This window comes from Emydura macquarii, unplaced genomic scaffold (genome assembly GCF_026122565.2).
Source record: "Emydura macquarii macquarii isolate MOO-44397 ecotype Brisbane River unplaced genomic scaffold, CSIRO-AGI_Emac_v2 contig_3590, whole genome shotgun sequence".
Taxonomy (NCBI): domain Eukaryota; kingdom Metazoa; phylum Chordata; order Testudines; family Chelidae; genus Emydura; species Emydura macquarii.
In genome coordinates this window covers 55,311-79,367 of record NW_027133727.1, presented here as the reverse complement: position 1 = coordinate 79,367, position 24,057 = coordinate 55,311, and the positions used below count along the sequence as shown (strand labels likewise).

At 61.1% G+C, this 24,057-nt stretch overlaps 1 protein-coding gene and 1 long non-coding RNA gene across 2 annotated transcripts; both read right to left on the bottom strand.

The window, feature by feature from the left end:
* Window positions 1–4,954: 4,954 nt before the first annotated feature.
* LOC137145571 (uncharacterized) lies at window positions 4,955–6,604 on the bottom strand. The gene is made up of 2 exons (XR_010917678.1): window positions 6,497–6,604; window positions 4,955–5,090 (listed from the first exon to the last, which is right to left on the bottom strand). It is a non-coding gene; the product is annotated as an uncharacterized lncRNA (long non-coding RNA).
* Window positions 6,605–7,756: 1,152 nt separating this feature from the next.
* Window positions 7,757–13,135, bottom strand: LOC137145569 (Golgi-associated RAB2 interactor protein 1A-like). The gene is given in 6 exon segments (XM_067536415.1): window positions 7,757–7,807; window positions 7,809–7,908; window positions 8,139–8,278; window positions 8,790–9,045; window positions 10,125–10,309; window positions 12,649–13,135. Coding segments are annotated over 6 exon segments (879 nt in total). The 5' UTR covers window positions 12,796–13,135.
* Window positions 13,136–24,057: the final 10,922 nt, after the last annotated feature.

Genomic DNA, 24,057 nt, shown 5'->3' with positions numbered 1-24,057 from the left:
AACTCAGCCCACTGGTTTGGACTCTGGGGTGGAGGCAATAAAAATTCCTGACAAGGAGAAACTGGATCCCGTGTGCTGTTTGGCATCTCACAGGGCTGGAACTACAAAACAGAAGCAGAGATCCCAAGGTCAGCCTGGGCTAGCACTCCAAGTCATTCAGTGTGGCAGATTACTATGTCTCTGCCACCGTTTGGAACAGAGATGGTAACTCATTTCTGTACCTAGGCTGCCTGCTTGAACCTGTAAATAACTCTCTCGTTTCTTTTTCCTAGTTAATAAAACCTTAGTTTACTACAGGACTGGCTACCAGTGTGGTCTGGGGTGTGAGCTCAGGTACAAAGTGATGTGGGGTAAGTGGCTGGTCTCTTGGGCCTGGGAGCAGCCTGACTTCTTTTGTGATCTTTGGTGTATTGCAACCAACCATCACTAAGCCCAGCTGGCCGGGATGAAGGGCACCGGGGACTGTCTGTGACTCCATGGTGAGACTCTTCTAGTGCTTCCGGAGTTCACATTTGTTACTGGGCTGGTGAAATCTAACTACAGAACACACCGCCAACGTGGGTGTCTGCCCTGCTGCTGACCTCCGAGGCGGGCACTCCTGGCCGTGAGCCACTCCAGCCAGTGTGACAGCCACCAACAACCTTGAACTGGTTCTCGCTGTGTCCCACGCAAACTGACCACCTGCAAATCAGCCCGTTCCCCACTGTTCTTCTTGTGGCTCTGCAGATACCGGGGGAGAGGGGGCGATGCATCCTGTGATTGCAACGCCCATGCCAGGAGCACAGAGCTCCCCCGTGGGTAGCTGAGTGACAGTTCATTCAGTAACGAGCAGCTGGGCCTAATAAAGAGCTTCTGGGGGCTCAGGCAGGGGTCCCCAGAACGGAGAGAGGCAGCTCCAGTGAACAGAGCTGCTCAGGGAAGCTGGGTAGGAAGCTAGTCCCAGGGACGGCTCCCTGCAGAGCAGAGGCTGCCTGGGAAGACAGCAGCCCCCAGCACACAACGCGAGGAAGGCCCAGGAGAGAGACTGCAAAGCTGTGTGGGCAGGGAGGCGTGGGAGGGAGACCCTGAGTTAACAGGGGAGAGGCTGCCGGCAGGGGAGAAGGTTGGGCACTCACAGCAGCAGAAGGCCTCGGTTGGTGGTTGATTAAATAAACTAGCCCCTGGCGGGGCACTGCTGTCTGTATTCAAGCCTCCTGGAACTTACTGAAAGCCCACGAGGGGAAACTGAGGCTGAGCTGTAACTGAGGTTCCGTTCCATACCGGGCCGCGCCTATGGTGAGTCCACCAGCCAAATGGCCGGCCACCCCCAGCTTTCCTACTGCTCGCGAGAAAACGGCCGTAACACAAACGCACCGACGTGCAGGACAGCTCTGGATTCACGCTCCCCCTGGACAGAACCAGACAGGGCGTCTCCAGCCGCAGGGCAGTCACAGGGCAGAAAGCACCTAGCGTCCCCCAAAAGGGCTGTTCCCCCACCCACGCTCTGGTCGACCTGAGCCCGCCCCGGCTGTCTCGGAGCCCTGCTCCAGGACTCGGTCCCTTTGATGTGTCTGGCTTATCAGGCCCCCCCCCCCCCCCCAAGGGGTCTTGCCAGTCGCTCTGGTTTAGTTTCTCACCACGTAGCCCCCTCTCCCCCAGTCCTTTGTGGGGAGACTGATCCTTGGGGCAGTGACCATGTCATAGAGAGACCCCTGTCCTGGGGTGCCCTGCTGTGGCAGGCTGTAGCACCACAGACACGCCTAGCCTCGGTTTCCCTTTTTTGTCCACCCATGAAAGGGTGTCTGACACACAGCCAGCTCTGGGCATAACGTACTCACGTCCAGCCGTGCAGCGCTGCCCCCAGCGCCATGGAGTACCAGCACTCCGCCCTTCCGCCCGGGACCCGACACCACCACAGCGGGGTTTGCCATTCCCCGTCCCCGGGGCAGCCCCTGCAAGTCACCCACCCCAGGGGCGACCGCAGCACTGCGCTGCCACTTCTTCTGGCCCCTGCCCAGACCCCACTCTCGGATCCCCTGCGGGTGACCGGCCTTCTCCCCTGAGGGCTCCCCCAGCTGCAGGCCCCTCCCTGGGCGTCTTGCCCCTGCTCAGGACGATCCACGCTGCAGCAGCAGCCGCCCTCCTCATTCCAGACTCGGCTTCCCGCAGCCAAGCGAGATCTTCCCCTTTTCCCAGGGGCCAGGACCCTGAGCCTGATCCGGCCCCGTCCCCGCGTCCAGGGTCCCAGCCTGGGTCAGTTCTCACCAGCAGCTTCTTCTCAGCTCCCCTCCAGCAGCTCCCCCTTTACCGCTCCGCGGCAGCTCCCCGTTGTGGCTCTCCAGTACCCGCCGCTCCAGTTACTGCCCTGCGGCAGGCAGCTCTCACCTTCCCCCTGCTGCCTCTCCGCTCTAGGGCCCATGTGCCGTGTTCCCTCCTAAGCCCGATTGGGGTCCAGCTGTCCCGGCACAGGACTGGCCCCTTCCTTCTTCCAGGGCCAGGGGCACCCTGTGACCGACCATCTGCATCCTCCCCGTCTGACCCGGTGCGGCTACACTGCAGCAGGGAGCTCTGGTTCCCAGCTCGGGCGGACAGATCTCTGGAGCTCCACCCAAGCTCGCAGCGACAGAGGGGGCCTGGCTGCAGCAGAGCGGCCGGCGGCTCAAGCCGGGCGCACAAGGATACTTACCTAGGATCTGGGCAGGGCTGCCCACAGGCAGCGAGCTGGAGCCGGCGTGGCCATACTCCTATTTTAGCTGCTAACTCCAGCAGCGCACGGCCCTGTACGTCTGTGCGGGCTGGGAACCTCCAGCTGCTGCTGAAACGGGCTCTCCCCGGCGGGGCAGACAGGCGCTGGCCAGGCTAATGAACCCCCTTGCCGTGGTTTAGCAGCTCGCTCTGCAGATGTCTGCTAGCTGAACGCCCCCCCACACCCCTCTGGGCTTGTCTACACGGAGCAGCGAGGTGCACTGGGTTGGCAGGGGGTGATTTCAGCTGCACACTACTGCGCCGTGCACTGACTGACCCGGGTAGACCTTGGGGTGCGCATTACACGTTCCCTCGCCTGCTGGAACATGACGCTCTTTCACACGCCACCCAGAGCTGTCCGTGCGCCGCTGCTGCTGACTGACTCCATGCATGGGAACCAGGAGTGCCTTTCAACGCAGGTGAAGCCAAACCACAACAAGGCCTCTGGCTCTGTAACACGAAATCCGCCCGTGGTGTTACGCCGGCGCAGCCCCCCCGTTCCCAGGCTACGCGGGCGCAGGCACCTTCCAGCTCTTGCCCGAACACTTTGCATCCTTAAGGATAATGGATATCCTGGGGGGGAGCAGGGGGGAGGCAGCTGAAATGGGGAATTAGGTGGGCATCCTCTAGTCACGCTGCTGCCGTAGCCCTCCCCCTCCTCGGGACATTGGCAGCTGGCGGCGCCTCCCCTGGCTGTGCCTGGGGGCCCTCCGTGAACGAACGGGGTCCTTCTATGGGCACCCAACGCCTGGGGCTGGTGTCACGGGGGGAGCAGACGGACAGGACAACTCAGCAAGAGGGACGGTGGCACAGCAGAGATGGGCAGAGCTGTGCCGGTGATGAGAACCAGGCCCCACAGCCGCAGTTTGACTTCTATAATGGGGGGGTAGGGAGGCAGCTCCAGCCATGCCAAGGGGGCCACGCATGGGGGGAGGGCACATTCTACACCTGGCCGAGGCTTGCAGTTTGGGGGCTGGGGGGCAGCCACCCCCCCTTGCTCTTCCTAAACCACCCCCCTGCCAGACACCTGAATGGGTGTGGTGGAAAAAAAGGAGCCAGCAGCTGGAGTCCGTGTGGGACCCTCTCAGGATCTGGGGCTAGGCCGGTGATCCGAGCAGCTGTGCTGGGGGAGAGCAGGAGGGGGTGCCGGGTGTGTCCGGGCAGCCAGAGAAGACGAGGCTGAAGTAGCCGTGACAGAGGATGAGGAGGGAGCTGGGCGCAGCATCGTGATTTGGACCCGGTGTGGACATGCAAGACAAGAGAGGGGCGGCAGAGGTGACGCTGCAGTAGCAGGCCAAAGGGACAGGATGGGGGCTGGTGTCAGTGACCAGGAAGGGGGGCAGGCGGGGGCCTGATGAAGGATGCGTTTGACAGATGGGCCAGGCAGAGCCGGTTCCCGCCATGACAGGTTCGCCCGCCTGGTGAGCCCAGCTGCAGCCATCACCGAGCCGGGCTGAGAAGCAGGCGCAGACACAGGAAGCGAGGTCAGGAGAGGCGTGGCAGATCTGTGTGTCACTGAGTCGTGCCCCCAGCCAGATCCAGCACACCCCTGGTTTTCAGCAGGCCTGACCAAATGTCTCTGGCCCGGAGTCGAGTGCCCCCCCACCCCCATTAGCCCAGCCCCACAGGCCATGGCGAGAGCGCTCGGATGGCACCATCTCCCCAGCACAAGCCGGATTCAATAGCAGAAAGCACTGCCAGCTGACATGGATTGTAGGATCAGGGCAACAGGTGACCTGGATTCCAGGAGGCTGTTCCCAGAGCTACCCTCAACCCTCTTCAGGACCTGAACCCGTGGGTGGGCGAGCACCAGCCCGCCTTGGAGGAGCCCGGGGGAAGGGCAGAGGCCGGGGAAGGGGCCTTTACCCCAGCCCAGCAGAGGTGTGAGCCAGCAACTCTGGCTCTCCAATGGTGCTTTCCCCTCCTCTGCAGGTGTCCCCGGACTGTGTTTCCCGGCCCGTCTGAGCCAGAACCCAGCACCGTGGGCCGGGGCTGGCCCTGCGTTCCCAAGGGTGTCAGGGCACTAAAGAACACAGGAGCTGCCAGCGTGAACGCACTTCCCCTGCGTGTATTGGGATTTCCCAGTCAGGCCTGTCAGGCTCCCCTTCTCAGCGCTCACCCCTGCCCTGGGGCTGCCGCGGAGCCCTACCCAGGAGCCACTTTCTCTCATGGTGGTGGCCGCCACTGCTGGCCTGCGGCTACCAGGCTGCTGAGCCGGGAGAGTGGCAGCAGCCCAGCGGGAGTGTCTCGTTCCCAGAGTCCGTGGCGCTTAGCGTCTAACCACCGCAGGGCTCTCCTTGGCTTGGCTTCCTCTCCAGCGTAGCTCGGCCTGTGCCCCCGGCACTGCTCACACGCCACAGGCTTCCCTGTCAACCACAGGGGGAGAGAATGCATGAACTCAGACAGCCCGAGCTCAGCCAATTCTTTTACAACTCTTGGATGCAAGTTCTCTGATCCTGACAATTTAAAACTATTTCACTTTCCTAGTTCATAGAATCACAGAAACGGGGGGCTGGCGGGAACCTCTAAAGGTCACCTAGTCCTGCCCCCTGTGCTGAGGCAGGATCCAGTACACCTAGACTATCCCTCACAGGGGTTTGTCCAACCTGGTCTGTGCCCAGCCCCAGTGACGCGGACCCCACAGCCTGCCTTGGGAGCCGGTTCCAGAGCTGACCTGCCCTGAGAGTTAGAAAGTTTCTCCTAATATCTGACCTACGTCTGCCTTGCTGCAGATTAAGCCCATTGCGTCTTGTCCTGCCTTCAGCAGACATGGAGAACAACTGGTCACCATCCTCTTTATAACAGCCTGTAACATATTTGAAGACTGTTCTCAGGTCCCCCCCGTCATTCTTCTCAAGACTAAACATGCCCCGTGTTTAACCTCTCCCCACAGCTCAGCTTTTCTAAACCTTTGGTCAGTTCCGTTGCTCCCCTCTGGACTCTCTCCAGTTTGTCCCCCTCTTCCCTGAGGTGGGACACCCTGGGCTGGACATAGCAGTGCTGAGTGAAGCGGGACAGTTACGTCCTGTGTCTGACCTAGGACTCTCCTCTAATCCATCCAGCCTCCTTTGCGATGGCGTCCCGGTGTTGGCTGATATTGGTTTGTGATCCCCTGGAAGCCCCAGACTTTGCAGCCGTGCTACTCTTGGCCAGTTCTCGTGCCATCGCTCGGACAGCGCAAAAGACACCCAAAGCGCTAGGTGCCTGGTAACGGGACGGCACTCACCTGGCAGGAGCGCCCCTGTCCAAGTGCGTGCACCTTTTTCTCTCAGTTTGTGGTGGGTCTCCAGTGACTCAGCCCTCTGGCCGAGTCCTACACAGTCTGTATGTGAGATACAAATCAACCCCCTTCCAGGGCCTATCCCTGTGCCCCTCAGTTGGCCTTTCTCTCCCTGTAGCCCTCCCTGGGCTCAGGTCCTTACTCAGTCCAGCAGTCTTTAAACAGTCTTGGCCCCAGTATCAAGCCGTAGCCCCAGGGCTCCCTCCCTGGAGAAAATGTCTTCATCCTCTCTGGGCCTTTCTGGCCACAGCTCTCCAGCTGGGCCACAAAACAGCTCAGTTCCCCTTCCAGGGATGCATCAAAGTCCAGGCCACTTCCCCAGTGGTTGGGGGGGAGGGGGGAAGGGGGGGGGGGGGACCCAGGCCCACCCACAACTCTGGGTCTCAGCCCAAGAACCCCCCAGTTAGCAGCTGTGATCTGTGTCCCTTTAACTGAGCTGCACGGCTGTTATGATTCCCTGGGCCACCTCCCCAGCACATTCTTCACCCTCACCTCAGGACTTTGTCCTGATTGAATCCCAGCAGCCATCCAGGAGCTCCCCTGGCCCCCCTTCAGGGACCCAGGAGCACCAGCTTCATTTCTCTGGCTCCAGGCAGCAACTGCTCTCCACTGCAGCTCTTTTTATATGGGCCTGCTAGGCCCAGATTGGCTGCTCCCTGCATCCCCTCTCTGATTGGCTACATCCCGCGCAGCCTCTCTAGGCTGCTTGGAGGACTCACTTTCACTGCTCCTTTCTGGGACAGGATGTGGTAGGACCCTGAGGCCTAGCAGGGAGCTGTAAAGGGCATGGTACACCCAGTCCCACGCCTTCATGCTATTCTGTCCTGTGTCAAGTCTGGTGTGTTACGGGGTAGGAACAGGGTCTGACACCATCCAGCCAGCGTGTTTTAGGTTTTCCAGGGCTCTTTTCATTCTTTTCACTGGATCAAAGTTGAAGATGTTCTGGCAGGGAAGCTGGCAGGTATTCAGAGCAGAGCATTGTTCAAGAGAGTGGGACCTTTTTACTTAGAAAATGCATCTCTTCAGTCTACATGAATTCAGGCCAGCTGAGGTTTTGATCTTTTGAAGAGGCTTCATCCAGATGGTGTCCAACTTCAGTCAGCTATTCCCCGTTTCGGATTTGTGCATTTCATTTTCCCTTCTTAAGTCGTTATTGAATTTCATCTGGTTGAATTCAGCCCAATTCTCCGCTTTATGAAGATCATTTTGAATTCTAGTCCCGCCCCCAAATTACTTGCACCTCCTCTCGACTTTATGTCACCCACAAATTTTATAGGCACATACTCCACTCCATTCACTAATGGAAATATTGACTAGTACTGGAACCAGGACGGACTCCTGCGGGACTCGACTAGATACATCCTCCCAGTTTGAGTGCAAACTACGAGAACGTTTTTTCAACCTGTTGTGCACCCACCTTATCGTAATTTCTTCCGGACCACATTTCTCTAGGCTGCTTATGAGAACGTCATGTGGGACTGTGTCAAAAGCTTTACTAAAATCAAGATAAATCATGTCCACTGCTCGCCTCCTGGCCACCAGGACAGTAACCCGGTCGAAGAGGAACATTAGGTTGGCCTGGCATGTTTGTTCTCCACAAATTCACGTTAGCTATTACTCGTCACCCTTTAAACACAGCAGAAGACTGTTGCCCGGGTTTCACGCCATTTCGGGGCATCTGTGGAAGCTGCACTCTGCCCCAGTGCTTGGCAGTCCCGGCTATCCTGTGAGAGGCGATTTGTGAGTCTGCATTTAAGCTTCGTCCCTGCGTGACCTGCCCTGCTCCTGTGAGAAAGGGCTGGGGAGGGGGGATGCTCTTACCTCCTGAGCTGCTTGGAGCACCCGATGCCTCTTCCCTGACAGGAGATTTGCTCCGAGCCGTAAGATTCCAGAAGGGGAAGAGTCTCGGAAAAGGGAAATGACATTGGTTCTAGTCTGTGCCAGGGCCCGTTTGCCCCCAGCATGGTCGGACCGTCTCGGCCCTTTCTTCCCAGGATACAGACCCCTGTCCTGTAAATGTGGCCGCCAGCCTCCGTTCCTCCCACCCGGCTCAGTCTGGGTTGCTTTTGGCAGGTGCAACTGGCTCATTCGCTCGCTGGCTGGAGTTCGGGATGTTTGACAGGGGCCCCTTTACCTTCTCCGGACCGAGCCATCTTTCTCTGGTTTCCCCAGAGCTGCTCCTGAGAGGTGGGAGAGAGTCCCTGACAATCTCTTGCCCATCCTTGCCACCATGCTGCGACCGGCTCCCGAGGGCGGCTGGGAATCAGGCACCAGCTGCGGGGAGAGACCACGTGGGAACTCCACATGACCTGGCTTTTCTCGCCATATTGCCAGGGCATGGTGTACGTGGAGCTCTTCGCTCCGTGCTCACTTGTCCATCCTGAGGGCAGGTACTGGGACCTCTCCAACTCTGCCTCGACCGCGGATTTATCGGCCCGTCCTAGCCCAGATCCCCTATGGGTCCCACAGAACATGGGGATGGAGAGAGGGGCCCCGAGGGCATTCTGACCCCCCCGGCAGGACATCCTGACCTCCAGCACGTGGGGATGGAGAAGGGCCATAAGAGCTCCCCCCCTTCTCCCTGGACCCAAGCCCCAGCTGGGCTGGCAGCCACAGCCCTGGAGTTATAAAGCCAGCACCCCCCTGCCAGGCTTCCTGGCCGTTGGGCTCAGCCCCCGGCAGTGTGGTGGGATGATCTGCCTCTGTAGGGCCCATCGCCAGCCTGGGCCCGGGGCTGCAGCGCGTCGTTCCCGGCGGGCTCTGCACCGACGCCGGGGTGAGGTACCTCCTCCGGGGAGCTGCTGGAGGAGCTGCCCAGGCTGAGCACCAGGCTGTGAGGGAGGTGGATGGAGGGGTCCTTGGTGGTGATGGACAGACCCCGCTGCAGGATGTCAGCCAGCCGGCTCCAGAGCGCGAAGACGACGTCGGGGTGCTCCTGGTGCAGCCGCAGGTAATAAACCTTCCCCGTCACTACCTGGACCCGCAGGAGGCGCCGGCTGCTGTCCTGGACCGAGAGCCTGACGTGTCTCAATGGCAGGAGCCTAGTGCCGAGGGAAAGCTCGTGCTGATGCCTGGAGGGGCCGCGGGGGGGGGTGGCCATTGGCCGCGGGGACAGGAGCGAGTGGTTGAAGGCTGCCTGGGGCCCAGCGCTGGCTCTGGGGGTGTGGACGGGATCTGGCAGCGGCCGTGGGAGGGCCACGTCGCTCCACAGAAAGCACAGAGGGAGGATGCCCCCAAAGGCTCTGGCTACAGAGCCCCCCTCCTCCACCCAGGGGCTAGCTAATGAGGGGGGTGAACGCCCCACTCTCCCTGAGCAACTGTCGGCACAAATGGCCAGACAAGGGCTGGCCGACAAAGGGTTAACGCAACTCCCCCCTCAGCCTGCCAGTGATGTGGAGGCGTCCGGGGTCCCTCTCTGCAGGAGCAAGACGGGGGGGGTGCTGGGGCCCCTGCATTTAGGAGCAGAGCAGCAGCGCCCCCAGGCACCCAGCCACATGGGAGATGCCGGAGAAGGTCTGGGTGGGGACACAGGTGAAAGATACAGTGTGCACCCCACTGGGCCAGGGCCACACCCTAGGGGCAGCGATGGGCACCCCAGGCCTCCAGACCCACACACGCTTCCAGTGCACTGGAGTCGGCATTCAGCCTAGGGCCTGCACGCTGGAGTGGGGGGCGATTCCTGATAGGCCAGAATTTAGCCCTTAACCTGTCTGTGCCTCCACTTCCCACCTGCACAACAGGGCTGAGAGCATGGCTCCCCACCTGCCAGGGGCTGGGAGGAGACCTTAGTGGTGGCGCACGAAGGGCTTTGAAGCTATGAAAGTAACAAGAATCGGCCCCAGGAAGGGCCGGGGCCCCCGTCACTCCCCGACAGGAGGTGGATCCAGCCAGGAATCATTGCCCGGGAAAGTGACTGTGTCACTTCGGGCTGGTTGGAGCCTGGCCCTGGCCAAAACTCGAGGGGCCCGTCCCGCCCTGGCCCCAGTAGGTCTGGGTTAGGTGGGACCTAGTGAGCTTCTCCACCTCCGATGTCTAGCAGCTAAATCCCAGCACCGGCACTGGTCCTGAGAACTGCCTGCTTGCCTGTCGCCCTCCCTCCCCGCACCACCCCCTTCCTCACCTGCTCAGGGCCACGGAGGGCTCCTGGAGCTGGCCTGCCCTCGCAGGGGGGTTTTCTCCCAGCCCAGCGAGCCTGGCGATCAGGAGCACGTTGGGGAGGGGGAGGCAGGGCTCCGAGGACGTCACCCCCAGGGTCACCAATGTGGGGGTGTTGTGGATGTCCACCCAGTTCCCCTGCTTCGTCACCTGCAGCGAAAAGGCCCCAGGTCAACGGCAGGAGACGGAAACGGACCCTCATTGACATGCACTTCGTGACGCGATCACCCTGGACGTGGCGGGACCCTGCCGAGCCCGCACGGTTCACCCCGTAGCGTAACGAACCTGAGACCTCAGTGCCCTGCCCCGGGCCGCAGAGCTCCCCGTCCAGTGTCAAGCCAGTCCCAGCACAAAGCCCCGGGGAGCCCCGGCAGTAACCGGCCCCTTGGCTGGCCACATGGAACACGGGAGGCTCAGCTCCCCTCTCCCGGGGCAAGCCTGGGACATGCTGTGGGGAGGGGGTGCCAGGCTGTGCTGTACTTGCCGGGGTGGGCGGAGCCCCGTGGGCTGCCCAGCACCAATGAATGCAGAACTCGCTAGGGACCAGAGCAGGCAGGCAGTCGGCAGCCGCTCAGCGCCTCTCCAGATCTGCTCCCAGGGGGCGGAAATTGTAAATAACTCGGCTAAGAGCTTTAATAAAGCTCTGCTCCTTAGTGCCCCCCCCCCCCCCCACACACACACAGGATTTGAACCCAGCACCTTCAGCACCACACCACAGGCCTCTGCCACTTTTGTGCAAAAAGTTATTCCGCTCCCTCCAGCAGCAGCAGGTGGCTGTTATCCACTAGCGGGCCAGCCACTAGGAGGGGATGCTGCATTCTGCCAGTGGGTTACACGTGCTGGCCCCAGGTTCCCGGGCCAGGATCAAAGGAGGGACACGGCCACATGCTCATGCTCATGCATGCACTCAGCACCTCCCAGGGGGGTTGCCACCGCACAACTCAAGTTCTCCACAGAGGTACGTTCCCAGGCACCAAACTCGCCGCATGCGTGATACCCGTGAAAGGGTTAATTCCCCACAGCCAGCATCCTGCCCCACGGCTCACCCACTAGCCACTGACCCTTGGTGCTGATGACTGAATGGTTCTCCCCCATGGTTTCATGGGCTGCTATTCATGTGTAGTGCGTCTAAGCCCTGTCACAGAGCTAGAGGTGGGGACATGAGAGGGGAGCCTTCCCTGCCCAGGCCAGGATGATCACCTGGAGCTCACGTGGCTAGCTCTGTACCAGACATGAGGGGGAGAGAAGGGGTACAGCTAGAGGATGAGGTGTGGGGCTGGATCGACAGAGACGTGTGCACAGATAGATACAGAGGGATGGACAAGGACAGACAGCTCTCCCTACATCTCAAAGTCACCTTCAAGTTTTAACCACTCCCCCCACCAAGAACCCCCTCCCCCTGAAACCAGCCATGCCCTGCTCCATCCCCAGGGCCAGGTCAGTCCCAGTCAGCCCTGGCCTGTCACCACTTAGGGGCTGCCCCAGGACTTGCTTTTTGAGCCTCTTCCTGACAGGGCTTGGCTCATCCTGTCTCTTCCACAGGGGCAGAGGCTGGGAATCCCCCCTTTGCTGGCTCAGCAGAGGGGAGATGGCTGGGAGTTGGGGGCTATGGGGCAGAGAGCGCTGGCTCCCACCCAGGGGCAGGGGGAGAGACACTCATTTCAGCCACTGTGTCAGGAGGTGGGGTGGGGGGGGGGGGGAAAGAGGAGAAGGATCCCACCTTCACTTTATGATGCTGGCACAAGGTGAGTTGGTTAATAAAACCCTTGGGGCCAGGCTCAGAGGAGGGCTCCAGGGAGCTGAGAGCCAGCAGCTGGTTAGTGTGATCAGTGCCAGGCCTTCACCGCTGAGCAGGGCAGGCCCAGGTGCCGCACAGCAGCAAAGGGTCCATGGCAGCAGGGAAGAGGCAGCATTTCTGCTATTCAGGCTGTGTGCAGGAGATGTTCAGGTAACCAGGGGCCATGGGGCACAGCAATCAGGGGATCCTACTGAACCTCACCTGCAGGCTGGCCTGATGTCCAAGCACTGTTCTTTTACCAGGAGCAGCAGGGGCCACCTGGGCCAGACGCTCCCAGCAAAAGTCTTTAGTACCCCCCCCCCACACACACACCTGTGCTCGCAGCAGAGAGCTCACCCTTTGTGCGCTTTGCCCCTGAATGCCCGAGGAGCAGGCGCTGCCACCCAGGGCAGACAACACCCCCGACCAGCTGCCCCCTTGTCACAGCAGGGCTGGGGAGGGACCACACCTCCCACAGCAGCAGAGCTTCCGCCACCAGGAGCCAGGGTGCAGCAGCCTTCTGCTTCCAGCCACAGAGGGGGACTAGCTATGCCACCACCTGGGGAACTCTAAAGCAAAGGGGCAGGGGCTTGGTTCCAGCCCGGGGCACTAGCCAGCCCACACAGGGATGAGGGAGGCTGGAACCACGTGTTCGTCTGTGCTCGTAGAGCAGGTCAAAGCAGCAGCAGGGCCGGGAGGCTGAGGGACGTACCTGGATGAAGTTACTTTCAAACACCGCAGACCTGGGGAAAAGGTTGTAAGCCGGAGAGCGCAGCAGCTGACAGAGCACCCCCCCTTCCACCCCGAGGGGCACCCCGCTGGCTGGGTCAGCCGCAAGCAGCCGGCTGCAGCTGGCCATGCAGGCCCCAGAGCAGCAGCAGCTCTTCAGAGACCCAGCATGCTGCTCCTGCCTGCTACAGCCGCCCAGCTCCTCTGTCACACCTCCGCCCCACAGCAGGCCCCGGCTCTACACCTGCCATGGCTGGAGACAGGCCAGGCCCCAGCCGCCACCTCCCCTCAGGAGCCTGCAGAGTTTGTGATGTCACAGTCAGAGGCAGGCGACCTGCACCAGAGCTAGGGCCTGGCCTGCCAGCAGCTGCAAGTCACGGGGGTCCTGGCTCCCACCCCCCTTCCCCTGGCAGCAGGGCCAGGGCAGCACAGGCTGCTGAGGGGCTAAGATGGGAGATGAGGCAGGTGCTGGGGGGGGAGGGAGAGAGGGTGCAGCAAGGCAAGGAGGGCTCCCCCACTCCCGCACACTTATGCAAACACTGTGCTCATCTCCATATCAGCAGCTTTGTCCAATGGGGGCATGAGAGCCCCCCCAGCTCCCAGGCTGCTGGCAATAGGCTGGTGCGGAAGCAGGTGCAGCCTCACATCTGGCTACAGTGAGGTGGGACCATTCCTGTGGAAGGAACTTAGGGCACAGAGCCCCAGACCGCAGCCCTCCCAGCTCCAGCAGGAGGCAAGTGCCACACCCGGCCCAGGGACCCCTAGCCACTGCTGGGAGGGAGTCCCCAGAGCTGCGCATGAGGGACCGAAGAACTCTGCCCCCACACAAACGGGTGGTTTCAATCCCATGGGCCGTCCCTGCAATGCAGACAAGGACAAGGAACATTTCAGAAGCATTCCTCTTTTTATTGCACAGAAGTGGAGGCCGGAGGGGACAAGCTCCGGGACACCGCAGCCCACAGACAGCCCGGAGCTGGGCAGGGGCCAGCACCAAAAGCTGCATCCACAGCCCACGACAGGCAAAGTGAGCCACTGATCCCGGCTCAGCACGAGGCTCCCCTGCGCCAGGAGCTGGTGCACACACCGGAGACGTGTGGGAGGGGCAGCCGCCCCACCCCCCCAGCTTTCCAGAGAGCTGTGCAACAGCACAGGCAGAGGAGTCAGAAACACGTGGGTTTCCCCTGAGCTTCACTCCCTCCCCCACCCATAAAACCACCCCTTTTCCACCTCACCAGGCAGCAAAGCCACCCCAGGGTGGGCCAAGAGTCCAGTCCCACCTGAAGGGGCTCATGGTGCCCTGCCACCCCCACTTCTCCCGCAGGGACATAGCCCAAGTAGCCCCCACCCGGCCCGATGCTGGATGGCAGGGGCAGCCATTGCCTGCCCAGGAGGCTTTGCCACCGTGTCTCCCAGGAAAGGCGAGACCAGCCCCCAGGCAGCCGGAGCTAGAGTCCAGGCACCACGCTCAGCAGGCAGGAGCTGCCCCTGCCGCGCTCACAGGTACGAGCCAAAGGCTTTGTTAGTCCTTCCCTCCGCCTGCCCTCGGCTGGCCGGCCACAGCTCCTCCGCAAGGCTGCCCTCTGGTTCAGCCCACGGGCCGGACAGGCACCGCTCCAGGCCCGGAGGGACCAGCAGGCTGCCCAGGGAGTCCATCAATCCAAAGAGAACCGAGAGCAGGGACAGCAGCAGGCCCAGCACGTAGAGCTTCGCCACCCACTGCATGGCTGGGCAGGCACTGCCGGGCACCCGTCTGGCTCCTGGATGAGGGAAGGACGTGGCGTCAAGGCCCCAAACACCACCAGTCTGCTCCTGGGGGGGAGAGAGATCTGCGTCAAGGAGAGCTGGTGAACTTACTGCATGGGAGACATGAAGGCCCCACGTGTCAGCTAGCAGCAGACACGCAATACAATTGTCAACCTCAGCGCTGGCATGGTTAACAAGCCACTGGACTAACCCTTCCGGGGGGTAAGCCAAGCCTTGGCGCTTTTGGGAAGTCCCTGATTTGGGTCCAGGGCAAAGGAAGAGCCGCCGGGACCTGCTAGACACTCAGGATAGTGCCAAGTGCCCCCCTCAAATCGAGTTTGTTACTGCCAGTGAGCAGCTGAACACTCGATAATCAAGTGTGCAACAGGGAATTTCACAGCTGGCCATGGAGTAGCTACATAACAACGGGGGGGGGGGGGGGGGGGGGGGGGGGGATTTTGGGAGTGGGTAATTGTGGGCATCATCTTCCTGTCCTGAGGCGGAAGTCTGCCAGCGTGCGCACATGCTGGCAATCGCTGGCCTGCTACGTCACCGGCCATTGGGGGTGAGGCACTCATTGGCTACGGCAAGCCGGGGTCATCGGCTTGGCCAGGTCAGGAAGGAGCCTGTGGTCCTGAAACAGACCCTTGCAATCAGCCAGTTGGGCAGGGATCCTGCCCCAGCACCACACCCCAATGCCTTCCTCCAGCCTGGGCTCCTGTCTGCCGGCTCCCCTCACCCAGGGGCCCGGCTCAGAGTCTAGAGACCACCCAGCACTGGCTCCTGCTACAGCACTCACTAAGCCCCTAGTGGGGTAACAGCTGCCATTGGCACCCAGGGAGATCCCCCCTCCCCCCAGGCATCCCCAGGTGTGGGGCCTCTGCAACAGACTCAGGCTGGAAAGCTTTGAACACAAGTCCTCTCCATTTGGCATCCACCCCTCCCCATGGGGAAGGCAGGTTGGGGGGTCCCATTTGCTCCAGGCACTGGACAAACAGAGTTGGCTGGTCTGACTGCCCTGCCCTGCTGTCAGGCTGGGAGTGAGGGGGGGGAAGGAGCCATTTAGTCAGGCCTTAGCGCTGGTCTTCGGTCACATCTGCCACCCGCACGCACTGCATTCACTCAGCAGACAGAGGAGACAGCTGGTCACAGAGCACCCCCCGCACATCACCACTCACCCACGCAGGGCAGAGCCAGACACCCTCCCACACCTCAGCTGTAAGGCAGAGACGCTCTTGAAGCCTTTCACACGCGCTACCTTCACCCACCAGCAAGGGGGGCTGCCCCACCGCCCCTATTTGTGTGACCGCAGCCTTTACAAGCCCTGTCCCAGAGCAGGGCAAACACAGGACAGAGACAGGCCCTGCCCCGCGGCACTTGCAATCGACACGCAAGTCACCAGCCTGGAAGGAAACAACGGGCTCACACGGGAGCAGGCCAGCGGCTGCTCTCATCCCAGGAGCATCTGGGGGGCGCCAAGGGGCTCAGACAGGGCCAAGGGGCTGCCCCACAAGAGACGTCGGCCAGGAAGCCCCAGCAGCCTATCACCTCCCCGGCCAGGGCCCGCCCCGCACGGCGGCTCCGGCTCAAGCCGCCAGCCTTCGGGGAGCACGTGGAGACCGACACCCCCCCCGCCAGCCCTCGTGGGCTAAGCGCTCGGCGCTGGCCGGCCCCGCACGCCCCCCAACCCGCCGGGCCTGGCCAAGGGCCGCGTTTAACCACCCCCAGCCCGGACCCCGCCGGCGGCCCCCGGGCTCAGGTTAACCCAGCAGCCGGCGCCCTCCGCAGACAGGCCGCCCCGAGCCCAGGACCGCGCCCCCCGCAGCCGGGCCGGGGCCGGGGCTCGGCAGCCGCTCACCGGCCGGGGCCGGGGCCGGGGCCGCTCCCTGCAGCGCGCCCCGAACGCGATGTATCCGGCGCGCCCGCAACGTTCCAGCCCCGAACGCGATGTATCCAGGGGTCGGGTCGGGTCCGGTCCGGTCCGGTCCGCTCCGCGCCACACTCGCTGCTCTGCCTGCCTGCTCCCCACCAGCCCCAACGCGCCGACTTTATAGCCCCCGCCGCCCCTCGCCCCCTCCCAAGGGGCGGGGCCAGCCTGCCAGAGGGCTCCGCCCCTTAAAGAGCTCGCGCGCCTTTTAGAAAGGGGGCTGTCCCTGCGTGGGCTGGGGGGGGAGCAGGAATGCTGCCCAGGCGAGAAAGGATGTGGGGGGCTGGCCCTACTACAAGACAGGGGGGTAGGAGCGGGAGTTACAGAGCCCCGGGCCCACGCCCTGCGTCGGCCCCGCCTGACAAGCACAGAAGAGGGAGCCCGCCCAGGGCGGGGGGTCTGTGACACTGGCCTCACTTCTCAGCCCTGGCTGGCCCCGGGTCCCAGCCCTCGTGCTCACTGGCTGGCCGGCGCGCGCCGATGCAGGTCGGCGTGAAGCAGTGCAGAGGTAGCACGGGCGCTAGAGCCACCAGGAGCCGGGGCGCAGCTGGCAGCGGGTGCCAGGCAGCAGGACGCCAGGGGAGCCAAACAGAAGGCCCTCGCAGGCCAGAGCAGGCTTTTCGGGGGCCCCCTTGCTGCACCCCATTCACCCTGAGTTCATTTCACAGCCACGTGTGTCCCTCCCCCCCTCACCAGCCCTCTGAATGCTCCCTGCCCTCCCCCCCGCCCTGGCTGTCCCCCCCCCCCCCCCCCAGCTGCAAGCTTGCAAGTCAAGGAGGCCCTGCCTGGCCACATGTGACCCTCCAGCACACAGCCCTCACCTTTCACCTCCTTCCAGCCTGCTGCTCCAGGCCCAATACCCCCAGAGCAATCCGCCCCTGCTCCCCTTCTGCAGGGTGTGACACGCTGTACCCCAGGTACACCCGTACGGTGTGATCTGGGTATCATTCATGTTCCCCCTGACAGCGTAACTCTGCATTGGCTGACGCAAAGCGAAGTGCGCCACGCCGGGTGTCTTTGGAACGCTCAGGGCACGCTGCACACTGTTGGTGTGGTGGCATGTTTCCTACACGTAGGTATAGCTACGAAACTCTGCAGTGTCCTATCCCCAAATGTGTGTCTCACGTGGGCTGAATCAGAAGGCGAAGCTGTGTGTCCATGCCCAGCAGGGGCACGCATACAGGAACAATGGACTGGCCTGAGCACCTGTGAGCTCTTCCGCTCAAGTGGGAGAAATCATGCCCATTGCCGGACCGGACCCCAAGGGACGTGGGGGAAATTTGTTAAAAGCTGAGGTCTCTTTGTCCCGGGCTCTCCCCTGGAATCTAAGCAACACCAAAGGCTGAGAATCTACCCACAGGGAGGGGGGACCTGGTTGCAAGAGGCATGGCACCCAGCCTGTGTGGTAAGCTGGACACAGACTGGAATGTTAGCCTTAGGTTGAGATGCGAGTTGTCGTTTAGTTAATCGTGATTAACTCCTTGACTCAGGTATTCATCTTTTGATTTATATTAATCTGACCTAGAGCCACTTAAAACCTGGCTGTCGTCAATAAACGTAATCGTTTGTTTTATCTCAAGCAGGGCATGTGGACTGAGTGTGTGCAGAGACCTCACCGAGAGGGACACAGCTGGTGCGTATCAATCTCTTGGATAAACTGACGGACAAGTGTAAATGCGGGTGCAGGGTGCAGTGTGCAGCACCGAACCCTGCAGGATGGCAGTTCCCGGGGTTCCATCTGGGACTGGGGGTGCTTGCTGGGGGTCTAGCCCGTGAGCGGCTGGCCGGAAGCGCTCCTTCACTGGGCCAGGGACCGATTACACGCAGGAGGCTGGGTGTGGGCCGACCCAGGAGTGGGCGGTTCACACAGCAAAGCGGGGTAAGTCAGGGCCCAGGAGTGGGGAATTGGGGTGACGCAGCTACACACCAGTCTGGATTGCAGGGGGCAGCATCACAGTACTACACACACGGCACCGGCTCCAGCCCGCTTCCCAGGCTCTGACCCCCCCTTCCCATTCCTGCTCCAGGGAGCAGCTTGAAGCAGGGTGGCAGGTCCGTGGTACAGTCCCCTGCAGGGCGGGGAGGGTGGTACTGGACTGGCCAGGTCCTGGCACGACATTGCATTGGTCACAGGGAGTGCCATGTCTCCCGGATGACAAATGTGCGATAATCCCGGTGAAAGGAGACTCGTCCTGTAAGTGCTCAGGGCACAGCATGAGGGCGGGTTTGGGAGTGTGCAGCAGATCTTGACTTTGCATTTAGCATCAGCCTCCCGCACTTTTCTCCACTGCCCCAGTCGAGATCCCCCTGCTTCTTACATCCTGCCCACTGGAGGGCTAGGGCCGGGCAGGAGGTGGCTGAGGGAAGGGGAGCCCTTGTCCAGAGCAAAGCGCCGGGATGATACGGTGAAGACTGAACCAGCAGCCACGTAACAGGAGCAGGAATAACATTCGGCTCAGTCAGCCCTGACTCACGCTTGCCCGTCGCACACAGCCTGAAGAGCACGTTCTCCCTCGGAGTCAAGCACTTCCTTTCAACTTTCACCCACAACGCAGGGCCTGGCCGACGGCTGCATTCTCCCTGCAGGCTTTGTTGTTTGCACCTGTTGCAAAGTCACTGTGCAAACCACGAGAGAGAGAGAGAGAGAATTCCTCCACCCAGAACACCAGGGATTTCTTGTTCAGCTCCCGCCGTTTCCTGCTGCGTCCAGCCCATGTCCACTTGCAGGTCTGGCCAGGTGGGAATTTCTCTTTGTCGTAAGATCTGAGACTTTCCATTCCAGCGCCCCCAGCCCAAACTCCCTTTTAAATGAATGCTGCTTTCACCTCCAATTCTGCATCCCCACGGCTGCTTTTAAAACCCCCGGAGATTCTCCCTGAGCATAGTCTGAACCTCAACCCCCGCTGCTGCAGTTGTGGGCACAGGGGGGTGGGGGTGTCCGGCACAGCACAACCCAGCCCGGGACGGCTGGAGGGAGGGAGCAGCGGCTCTGGGGCTCGTCCCCTCCCTTTGCACTTCATGCCAGCCCCTTCCCCTGCATCTTGAACGAGCCCTTCTGCCACCATTCCTGTGGGGCCCACGTCTAAGCAGGCCTGGGGTGTGTGGGGAACAGAGGGAGACTTGCGCCCCCTTGAAGGAACACATGCGCTAACCCTTGCACACAGCCCAGGGGTCCCAACCCCCCCTCCCTGCTGCACTAGCTCCTTCAGACCCCACTCCCCTTCCAGAGCTGTCCTGGGTCCCAGCTCCACCCCCACCCCCCGCCCGGCTCTAGCCACCCTCCAAGCAGGAAACACCCCCCCAGTTGCACCAGCTCTGTCAGGAACTGTTTTCTCCCAAGTCAGGACATCCAGTGCCCGTTCGGCATGTCCTGGTCCGCCCCCTCCCTGCGCGTCCCTTCCCAGGACTGCAGGGCCTGCATTCCTGCGCTGCCAAGGAAATCTTCAGCCCATGCTGGGGGGGAGGCTGGGCCCAGATCCTACCCTGAGGCAGGCTGCCCCCTGCACCCCCCCCCCCCAGGCCACCTGCTGGCTGCAATTCCTGTTTTAACCTTTCAGGGTGAGGCCCCCTGAGCCAGCAATGCCAGAGGAGGGGCTAGGCCTGTGGCTCAGCCCCCCATGCCCTGACAGGGCCTCCCCCGCTCAGCACCCCAGTGCCCCCCACCCAGCCAGCTGGCTCAGCAGCGTGCACCAAGCTGCAGTGCTGGCAGTGGGAGGAGAGGAGGGAGAAGCATGGCCTGGCAGCTAGGGGCTGCTCTTGGACTGGGCTGAATTTCCAGCTCTGCTCCAGACGCCCTATATGACCCTGGGCATGTCACTGAATCTACTCCGGGCCGGAGTTTCCCTCCCCACCCCCTGCCCCGTAGGGTGAATAGCGCTGTCTGCCTGGCGGGGGGTGTGAGGCTCAGCCGATGGTGAGGAGGCCCCGACAGGACTGGGACGAGTGTAGGGAGACCAGGAGGAACGGGATCCAACACCAGAGCTGGGGAAAGCGGAGGTGATTCACAGAACCTCACTGGGCGGGGCCTTGGCTTGTTTGGCTGGGAACAGGGCCCCATTTTTCTCTGACTCCCCAAAGCTTGGGTGTAGGGGGAGGCTCTGTCTGCACCCCTGGGACCCACTGCAATGGCGCTGGGTGTCACTCCTAGGGCTGCCAACGCTGCAGGATTGCCCTGGAGTCTCTAGGAATTAAAGGTTATGTCACGCGATGAAACCTCCAGGAATACGTCCAGCCAAACTGGCAACCCTGGCCCGCCACCAGTCCCCTTGCAAACGGACCCCAGCCAGCCACCGAGCCTCCACTTCCAAATGCAGGGCACAGGTGGGGCCCGCTCGGCCCAGAGCACCCGGCCCACAGACCTCCGGGTGCCCGTCTGTGCCCTTTGCTACCGCAACACTGGAGCAAGACCAGAATTGCAACATCTCACAGCTGCCTCCCGGGTAGTGCCAGGACGAAGCCAGGGCTCTGACTCAACACGTTCGGCACGGACAGGCAGCGGGCTGGGGAACTCACCCAGCCCAGTGACCTCCACATTCAGTTCTTCCCCCTCCGTGACGAGCGGGAATCGGGCGAGCAGCTTCCCGGTAAGAGGGCAGCCGAAACAGAATCTGGGCGTGGGTCACGTGGGCCAAGGATGCCTGGAAATTCCTGGAGAGCTGCACTCACGTGACTGCCAGTGGGGGGAAGGCTGGTGGCAGGGCAGATTTCATGCTGGGAATCAGCTGCCAGATGACTGACTTCCCTGTCTATTTCCACACAGTCGCTGGGCTGGACGACAGCGCGGGCAGTCCTAGCGCAAGCCCAGCAACGCGAACGCTGCAGCCCTCGGGCTGGGTAAGAAGCAGGAGGCATTAGAATTGCTCATCAAGGAGCATAAATTCGACCTGGTTCCGAGTCACTGATAACTCGGAAGAAAATGACCTTGAATGTTTATGGATCAAAGTCCTAACAGATAAAGCACAGATGGGGTCCTAGCTGGTGTCTGCTACCGACCCCCCCAAATCTCACCAAAGAACCAGCTCCGTCTGCACCGGCAGTGGGTAGGAAGACAAACTGTGTCATCAGGAGGGACTTCAGTTTGAGTTCTCTGAGTCATCACGTGGTAAACTGGGCGCAAGCAAACAAAATGTAAATGTACCTAGGACCAAAGAATGCAGGCCGTTCTTACAGGCGGGGGGACTCTGTGCTGGGCAGCAGGGCCTCTGAAAAAGATGTGGGGGTCAGAGGTGGATAATCAGCTGAACACGAGCTGCCAGTGTGACGCTGGGGCCAAAAGAGTTAGTGCGCTCCGTGGATGCCTGAAGAGGGGATCTCGAGTAGGAGCAGAGAGGTTATTTTACCTCAGTGTTTGGCACCGGTGCGACGCTCCTGGAACCCTGGGTCCAGGGCTGGTGCCACAATCCAAGGAGGATGTTGGTAAATTGAAGAGGGGTCAGAGAAGAGCTGCAAGAAAGATTAAAGGCTTGGAAAACCTGCCTTATAATGAGAGACTCAAAGAGCTCCATCCATTTAGCTTAACAAAGAGAAAGCAGTGGCGTACGGTGGGTCTCTGGCACCCGGGGGCCAGTGCTTGCATTTGTGGACCTCCCCGTCCAGAGCTGGCAGCCTGGCGCTGAGCTGGCCTGCTGGGGAAACCACCCCCCTCTTGGGGGGGACTCAAGCTGTGAGTGAGGCGCCCCCTTCCCCCCAGTGGAGCGCCCCACAGGTCTGACTCCAGCTGCGCTGCGGACAGCTGGAGTTTGCATGCAGGAGGCTGTGAAGTGCCCCCCAGAGAACTCTGGATGCCTGGCCGGCACTCCCCTCAGGCCGGCGCCCGGGGGCTATGGCCCCCTCCCACCAATCCGCCACCAAGAGAAGGTTAAGGGTGATTTGATTACAGTCTATAAAGGTCTGTATGGGCAACAAATATTTAATAGCGCTCTCCTAATCCAGCAGCGGAAGGTGTAAAATGCTGCAATGGCTGGAAGCTGAAGTTAAAACAAATTCAGACTGGAGATAAAACTTTTAACGGGGAGGGTAATTAATCATGGGAACAATTTACTGAGGGGCATGGTGGATTCTCCTTCACTGTCTATTTTTAAATCAACCCTGGCTGGTTTTCTGAACGATCTGCTCTAGGAATGATCGTGGGGCAGGTCTTTGGTCTGCGCTGCGTAGGCGGGCCGACTGGATGGTCACAGAGGTCCCTTCTGGCCTTGGAATCTCGGAATTGATGAGAAACCCCCCAGTGCCAATTCTGCAGTGCCAGGAAAGTCGCAGCTCCCTTTGTCAAACACCGGAGAGCAGCCAATCTCCAGCAACGCACGGAGAGCGCAGTCTTCCTCTGGCCATGCAGCATGCGCGCCAGCACCCTTCACAATCGAACAACCTTAACTCTGCCCTTCTTGTTACATAAACATTGGGGGGGGGGAATCTCAAGGGCCGTGGACATCAGGAGAATTGGGTCCAAGGGTTTCAGTGCAAAGCGTGCAGCAATCAGCTAACTTCAGATTAAGGCAAGTTGCAGGTGCCTGCGATCTGAGGACTTTCCTAACTGCCACTGGAGCCCAGGGGCTTGACAGCTGCACAAACCCAATATTTCCTGAGCTGTTTCCTGTTTGCCCCCCTGACATCTCCAAACAACCAGGGAACCTGAATGTGAAAAGCTAGCTTTGTGCCAACACTAACGCTCTGGAATCCAACCTTCAGCGAAGTGTCTGGCACAGCCGTAGCCCAGTCTATTGTGTGTCTGTCACGGTGGCTTGTTTGGTGTTTGTTAATCAGAAACGTGCAGCAACGGTTACCCCTGCAGGACAAATCCTAGCCATGGGGTCTCCTGACTTCTGGGCGTCTGACGTCCCGGCGGCGTCGCTGCATCTGTTGTCGCCCAGTCTAAATACCAGCAAGGGAAATGGGGGGGTCCCGAGGCAATGAAAGCGGCTGATCATGTGACCAGGGGCTCCCACAATAACATTGGGGGCTGCGCGGGCAAACGTCAGCCTGCCTCTTCCTCCCCCCAGCACGCAGGATTTCCCGTGATCGATCCTGTTCTGTTTAGTGATGTGGGGCGGTGATGACACGACACCCCGTAAATGCCTGGGAAATCTTAGCCATGTTAACAAGACAGATTTCAGGCCCAGTCCATTCGACGGCTGCCAGCCCGCAGGGCTGCCTGCTGGCTCTGCCACTGAGACTCGGAGCTGCGCTGAGAAGCCGACCCCGTGCCAGGCCCATCCTCCCCATCCGGGCACCATGGAGCCCTGCCCAGACCATGTGTGAGCCGCCCTCCACGCCAGCTGAGGTGCACGTCCCCAGGCCTGGCTCGCACTCACTCTCTCTCTCTCCCCCGGCTACTGGCCCTAGGCCTTGGGTCTTCTCCGTTGTGCCGGCTCTGACCCAGCCCGAACGAGCCACGCCCGAGCTGAGGACACTACGCAGGCTGGAAAGAGTCCGTGTCAGGTCTGGGGAGAGCAGAGCTGCTTGTCTCTGGCTCTCGCTGACTTGGATCCCCGCCCTGCACAGTCCGTGTCGGAGCAGACACGCCCTGGCCGCGCCCAGTCCCTCGCCCTGAGATCACGGCTACGCTCGGTTTTGCGTTTACACTTACTTCTCCCTGGGGACTGATCCAGGCAGCAGCCAGGAAGTGGCCGAGGAGTCCCTGTCCTTTCATAGCTGAGTGAGCGCGTGTGCTCGGCCAGACCTTTCACCCAGACAGCTGACGGGCCAGCGGCAGGGCTGTGAGCG